Source organism: Camellia sinensis, chromosome 2 (genome assembly GCF_055761805.1).
Source record: "Camellia sinensis isolate YWXY chromosome 2, ASM5576180v1, whole genome shotgun sequence".
NCBI lineage: Eukaryota > Viridiplantae > Streptophyta > Magnoliopsida > Ericales > Theaceae > Camellia > Camellia sinensis.
Genome location: NC_138962.1, coordinates 184,601,895 through 184,609,743, shown reverse-complemented (window position 1 = coordinate 184,609,743; position 7,849 = coordinate 184,601,895). Strand labels below are relative to the sequence as shown.

The following is a 7,849-nucleotide window of genomic DNA, read 5'->3' as shown; positions in this document are numbered from 1 at the left end:
AAATTCCTCCATTACCTTGTCCTTCATATTTATACCTGACCATCAATGTGTTAACCTCCACTGCAGCTCACCCTACTCATAGGCACAGCAGCCTCACTTCCAAGCTCAAAACCATCTTAACCTCCACCAATGCATCCTCTATTAACATTATAGAGACATAAAAAGAGCATGTGCTTGTAATTGGAGATCCAAGCCAAAGGAAAGATAGCACATGCAACCAGAAAACCTTATAGAACAACAAATGCAGTTCGGTTCAACACCCACAACTCATGAGTCTCTACATATAGGTCTTGAAATCGCAAAACCAACATACTTAGAACAGACAAAAGCAATACTCCCAAACCAGAACAATGAATAGACAGACAGCTACATACTTACCTTGCAGAACACCCACACCCCCAACATACAGATACAATGTCTAGCAACTGATGGCTCTGATATGCTGCAAGTTAATAATAATATCCTGAACTGAATATGGAGGCTTCTTTGACAGAGATTTAACCCAAAAGGCAATTCTCACCTCAATCATTTCACATAATTCATCCAACTGGAAGATTCTCCCGTTAAAGACCACATTATTTCAATTTTCCACAATGACCATATGACAGCCATCGGAATGGCCTTCCAAATTTTATTTTCGAACTTTCTCCATTTATAACCCCTCCACCACTGCAATAGCCCATTAACATTATCAGGTATTACCCAGTGCATCCCCTACCAATTCATGAGGCACGACCACACTTTCCAAACAACAGGACACCAAAGAAGAACATGGTTTACTATTTCCACGGCTTGACCACAGAACACACAATTGACATAAGTATTCTGATTCAGCACACCAATGTGACGTAAAAACCCAACAGTCTTCAATCTCCCCTTCCAAGAAAACCAACTAAGGAATTGGGCTTTTGGTGGAGCCATATTATTCCACAGTAGCTTAGTAACTAGCACAGAATTTGTAGGAACTAACAGATTATAGAGGGAAGAGACACTACACTAACCTGATTGACATGCCATCCACTTCAAATGATCCTCCCTACTTGAAGTCATCAACTCCACTTGATTCATAACATAGTATAATCTCGCTAACTCCTCAGACTCCCAAGCAAATAAGGGCCTTCTGAAATTGAGGTTCCAACTACCTGAGTTCCTTCTCCTTTCAATCATCATGCTCAAAGACAAATCCTTCTCAGATGATAAACAGTAGAGCCTAGGAAAATCACTCTTGATACAATAATTCCCCAGCCAATGATCATCCCAAAAATGAACTCTACACTCATTCCCCACAACTATCTGTGAATTATCCAGAAAAAGGCTCAATAAAAGAGGGTTTGACTGACCAATATTCAAAATCCGACCCCATAATGATGAATAGTTGCCACTAAAGTTTGTACAAGGAAGCCAACGCCCACTCATAGACTGATACCTACTACATAGGACTCTTTTCCACAGAGTACTATCTTTAGAACCAAAACACCACCACCATTTAACTAACAAACAGTCATTCACATCTTTGATTCTTCTAATGCCTAGCCCTCCTTGATCCTTTCGTTTGGTAACCTCCTCCCATTTGATAAGATGGATCTTCCTCTTTAAACCAGATCCTCCCCAAAGGAAAGCTGCTTGAATGCTCTCAATTTCCTTCGCTATTGATTGCGGCAGCTTAAATAAAGATAAATAGTACACATGAAGGCTGGATAAAACAAATTTAATGAGGGTGAGTTGCCCACCAAAAGACAGCAACTTCCTTTTCAAAGAGGCTAATCTAGCTTTCATCTTATCAATGACAGGTCACCATGTTTTCTTCATTCTTGGATTGGCACCTAGAGGCATCCCAAGATAAAGAATAGGTAACTTATGTCTTGTGCAGTGCAGTCTAGTTGCACACTTCTCCACCACTTGCTCAGGCACTCCAACACCACACACAATACTCTTATGGAAATTTATTTTCAGGCCTGAAACTAACTGAAAGCATCTCAAAATCCTTTTAATTAGCATCACCTCCTCCCTACATCCTTCACAAAAAATTATCGTATCATCAGCGAATTGAAGATGGGTTACCGTTGTTTTGGCTTCACCATGACCTATCACAGCCCCTGTTATTAGGCCACTTGATCTTGCCCTTCGCAACAACAAATTTAAACCTTCAGCTACAAGATTAAAGAGGAAAGGAGACATTGGGTCCCCTTGCCTGAGACCTTTTTCTGGAGTGAATTCAGGAGTTGGAGACCCATTAACAAGGACTGAAATTCAGGATGAGGTTAGGCACTCCTTAATCCAATTTCGCCATTTACCCCCAAAACCAAATTTGTTCATCATAGAAAGCAAACACTCCTAACTAACAGAATTGTACACTTTTTTAAAATCAAGTTTTAGAATCAGGCCCTGTTTTCTATTTTTCTTCCAGCAATCAACCACTTCATTTGCTATTAATACCGCATCCATAATATTCCTCCCCCAAGGAAAGAAGACTGTGCCTCCCCAATCACTCTATCGACCACTAGCTTCAACCTATTAGTAAGAACTTTGGCTAGAATTTTATAAACAAACGCAATTAGACTGATTGGTCTATAATCAAAAATTTTGGCTGGCTCATCCACTTTAGGGAGAAGAGTGATAAAAGAACTGTTAATAGCCCTTACTAACTTCCCATTTTCATGGAACTCATTGAAGAATTAAAGGATATCATCTTTGAGAATCTTCCAGCATTTTTTAAAGAACAATAAATTAAACCCGTCAGGACCCGGAGCTTTATTACCATCACAACTCCTGACGGCATCCCATATTTCCCTTCTGTGGGAGCCAAATAAATAGAAGAGTCGGAAGGTGCATACCCCAGAAATCAGGTATTATTCGGCTCCGTACTGTGTGGCTAGGATGCCGAATACGCTGTGAAGGCCGAATATCCGGAGATCAGTAGCTCCGAATAAATGAAAGGGGAATGGGATAAAAGTAGGCTCAGGCCCCGACACCCAAAAAGCAAGTATAAATACAAGAACCACGGATTTAGAAAGGTATGCAAGAATCACTTCACTTAACTTAGTAAACAAGCTATCTCGAGTGTCTGAACTGACTCGTCCGTCGGAGTGCTAATTCCAGCACCCCCGACCGGAGTGTTTATACCTTTTCAGGTGACTAGTTGAGGATCATGAACGTCTTCCAGGATTCGAAAAGTGTTTCCAAACCACTTCTCCACAATTGACGCCGTCTGTGGGAATACTCATGGAAGGCATGACCGAAGATCCTCTGATAGCCACTGACGAGACCACACAGAGAGATGTCCTCACTCCAGCAAATATGCTCGGAAAGGAAACCATCGCTACAGGACGCGCCTTGAACTTCGACTCACTGACGACTTCAGCGTAAGAGACAATGCAAGCGATCATGGCACAAGCTAGGCAAACCAAACAAAGGCTGGACAACATCATCGCTAAGAATGAACGCCTTCATCGCGATCTGGCCTCGAAAATAGAAAAATCCAAACAAACAGTGCGCCAAGCTCCTACGCGACCCCCAAGGGCAGATGATCGACGATCTCGAGCCCGACAGCAAGAAACTGACGGCCGCTATGCCTCGACAGATCATCTTGAGGAGTTGGCAAAGGACGACCGTCTCCAACAATGTGTCCAGAGGAGTGCGATCAAAACACCTGCCCTTCCGGAGGATGCACATCCGCTTGACACCGTCCACATGATATATAGCCTGCCAGCAGCCCCGGCCGTGCATGCGATTAAATCGCATCCAGGCCCCCAACAGCAACTCACTCCAGCAAAGCGGCTCCGAGAAACGTCAAGTATCACCTTCGACGACTCTGATTTGATCGGTGTAACACTCCCTCACATCGATCCGTTGGTTGTTGAGCTACGCGTAAAACAGTTCATCGTCGAACGCGTTCTTATCGATCAGGGTAGTACTTCAGAGGTTATGTATTATAAAACCTTCATCAAACTCGCATTCACCGAGTCAGACCTGACTCTGGCTCCTTCTCCACTATTCGGCTTCAATGCCAATCCAGAGTACCCATTGGGAAAGATCAACTTACCCGTTCGAGCAGGTTCCAGAACGGTGGATGTAGAATTCTTGGTCGTCAGGCTGCCATCGCCGTACAATCTCATCATAGGGCAATCGTGGTTGCATACCTTGCAGGCCATCCCAAGTACCTATCATCAACTGCTACGTTTCCCAACAGAACACGGCATTGAGCAAATCCGCGGCTCCCAAAAATTGGCCCAAGCATGTTATCTCCTTGCCGCCAGAACGCCAAAGGAACTGCAAGTAAATTCCATCGAGGTGCCAAATTGGGAGATTCTTGATGACGTTGGGCGGCATCCAAATGAGAAGGCCATGGATGGTTTAGACCGAGTTGACATCGATGGAAGCCTAGAAAAGTTTTTCATGATCGACGCCTCTCTGAATCAAGCCGACAGGCAGCAGTTGATCTCTTTCTTGCTCAACAACCTCGACGTTTTTGCGTGGACTCCGTACGAAATGCCGGGAATAGACCCATCAGTTTCACAGCACCATCTGAATGTCGATCCCAAATGTAAGCCGATCATTCAGAAAGGCCGGCGGTCAGCCACGGAACACACTGCCGCCGTTGTTGAGGAGGTCGACAGACTGCTCGACGCCGTGGCAATTAGAGAAGTCACTTACCCTACGTGGCTCTTGTAGACACCCCATTTTTCACCAACCTTAAGACTCAGACGTCACCGATTGAGCACTTGGTGATGTTGCATAATGTGCTCGTTCAGAAGTTTCAGAGTCACGGCCGTGAGCCCTGCCCCCGGACTTCCGAACCCTCTTCTGTGCCTTGTCTCGGTTTGCGAACCAGACTCGGTTTTCTCTGTTTCTTTTCCTGAGGGGAAGGAGAGGTCCCGTAGACCATCTCTCAATGTTCGTAGGCTACATTTGGTGGCCGTAGGCCATTTTTCCCATTTCGGAGTCCGATTTCCGGTTTTTCGGGACCGTTGGCCGTGTGCCTCGGTTCGGGACCGCCTAACCACCTCCGTTTGTTCTAATTTTTGGCATACTCCCTATTTTCTCCCTTTTGAGGGACACTGGGGTCTGAGAAACCCACTTCGTGGCCGAATGCCACTTTCGGTGCTTAACAGCCCATTTTCGGGACCTCGAACTGCGCGTTTTGGTCCCCGAGCATTCGTTTTGCATTGGTTTTCGTTCATTTTTGGCAGGTACCTCTGTTTTATCACCGGGGAGGTCACTGAAGGGTGGGAGGCCAGCAATTGTTGCAGCAACCAGTTATACATCCTCCGACGCCCTCCGACGCCCGTTTTTTGCACTTCCGGGCTAATGTTGAACACCTTGGGCCCACATTCTTGAACTTTGAACCACATATTTGCGATGTACACACATGGGAGGACCCTAAAAGTTGGTGGCCGGCCATTAATGCTACTTGACCCTTTTGACCCCCTCCTTCCGGGCTAATGTTGAACACCTTGGGCCCACATTCTTGAACTTTGAACCACATATTTGTGATGTACACACATGGGAGGACCCTAAACGTTGGTGGCCGGCCAGTAATTCCACCTGACCCTTTTGAACCCCTCTTTCTGAGCTAATGTTGAACCCCTTGGACCCACTTTCTTGGACTTTTAACCACAGGGTTGTGTTGTACACACATAGGAGGACACCATCAATTGGTGGCCGGCCAGAAAATCTGATTGACCCTTTTGACCCCTAGCCGGCCGGCTAGGGGGTGTGGCCGGCCGGCCACCTGGAGCAAAAGTAACAGGCCGGCCGAGGTCTTGGCATTGTGCACTTTACAGCTGTGGGGCTTTATCCCCCAGAAAAGATCTTTCCGGGGGATATTTTGTGGGGGAAAGTTTGTCTCCTTTTCCCCCACCTTTACACCCCCTTCTTGGCCTATATAACAAGCAAGCTAGATCATTTGTTGGGGTTAGAAAACTTCACCTTCAAGCTTCCATACACAACTCCATCTCTATACCTCTCATTTCCTTGAAAATCTCTAAGTCCCTAATCACCATTTCTTCTACATCACCAAGCTCTACCACCAACACCTCATTTCCAGCAACAAGGAAGGCTTCTCAAAGGCAAAAGGAGCTGCAAATTGGTCCAAGAAGTAACAAAAGTCATAGTCTTCAAGGGTGAGTAACACTTCTCCTCTTTTGACCCCTTTTCTTGATCCATTTGTAAGCCCCACTTGCTTTTTGTTTCAAACTCCGGCCCTAACTGAAAAGGGCCCTCTTTTGAGCTCATATTCACTTTTCATTAAGGGCTCAACCCTGTTTGAGCCCTCCATGATGGACTTGCTTCATTGATCCTCTTATATGTCATAATTTTGCATGCTATTTTTGGCCCATGAGTAATCTGTTTTTGAGCATATTGTAAACTGATATTAGGCTTATTTTGAGCCCCTCTTCAACATTGAAGAAGGGCTCAACACCATTTGGGACTTCCATGTTGTACTTACCTTTATACTCCTCTTTTCTTCCCCATTCTTGCATGCAATGGCAGCCTACCATGCTTTTGTTTTTGGCCATTTTACAGTTCTGAAAAAGTGTTTATTTTGGTCCATTCTTCATGTTTCATTTAGGTCATTTCATGGTTTGGGACCTCCATATGCCACTTCATGTTATATCTCTCTTTTATTCCCCATTCTTGCATGTTTAGTTAGCCTATCATGCTTTTGTTTTTGGCCATTTTACAGTTCTGGAAATAGTCCTATTTTGGCCCATTCTACATGTTTTATTAAGGGTCTTTGGCTGTTTGGTGAATATTTTGCATACTTCATGTTATAGCCACTTTTGAGCCTCATTTTGCATCACATTTCTATCATGTTTGTATACTGATTTTGAGGCTGACATAAACTGTAAATGTGAATATTTTTGGTCCCTCTTCAATGTTGTACAAGGAAATTTTTCAGTTTGGGTTTTTCTTATATCACTTGCTTCATTACCCCTCTCTTGGCCCCTATTCTTGCATGCCATTTTTGCCATACCTATGCTTGCTGTTTGGCCATGTTTATAACTGTGAAAGTGCCTTTTTTGGGACTGTCTAGCTTCTGTCTTTGCATTTCATGTCCATGTTGTGCATGTTTGGCATAGCTATAGGCCATTTCGGGTGCCTAAGTTCGCATTTCGGGACAATTCCATGCATTTGGTATCATTTCGCCTCATTTCGGGACTGTTTTCCCCCATATTTTATTGCTGAAATTCCATTAGAATGCTTGCATGCCATTTTCATGCCATTGCATCGCATTTCTGTCATTGCCTCGGTTTGCGTGCCCGTGTGCACGCATTTCGAGGCACTTCATTTTTATCCGCCGGCATCCTATGTGAGTGTGGCTGAGGCTCACTCATGTTGGTATAAGCCTATATCATGTTTCCATGCCATTGCATCGCATTTTGCCATCGCCTCGGTTTGCGTGCCCGTGTGCACGCATTTCGAGGCACTTCATTTTTCATTCACCGGCATCCTATGTGAGTGTGGCTGATGCTCACTCATGTTGGTATAAGCCCATATCATGTTTCCATGTCATTACATCGCATTCTGTCATCGCCTCGATTTGCGTGCCCGTGTTCACGCATTTCGAGGCACCTCATTTTTATCCGCCGGCATCCTACGTGAGTGTGGCTGAGGCTCACTCATGTTGGTACAAGCCCATATCATATTTCCATGTCATTTACATTGCGTATACCATCGCCTCGATTTGCGTGCCCGTGTGCACGCATTTCGAGGCATCTCATTTTCATAGCATAGTGCATACTAGGTTGTATCTTAGATTGCATTCTGTCATTTTCTCGGTTTGCATGCCCGTGTGCACGCATTTCGAGGCATCTCATTTTCATAGCATAGTGCATACTAGGTAGCA

General features: G+C 44.7%; 1 protein-coding gene across 1 annotated transcript; it reads right to left on the bottom strand.

Moving 5' to 3' along the window:
* Positions 1-525: 525 nt before the first annotated feature.
* Positions 526-1,776, bottom strand: LOC145819297 (uncharacterized). Its single transcript, XM_082913271.1, has 3 exons — positions 1,002-1,776; positions 781-944; positions 526-669 (listed from the first exon to the last, which is right to left on the bottom strand). Exons 1-3 carry the CDS (start codon positions 1,774-1,776, stop codon positions 526-528), a joined length of 1,083 nt encoding a protein of 360 aa, XP_082769397.1.
* Between the last annotated feature and the right edge of the window lie 6,073 nt (positions 1,777-7,849).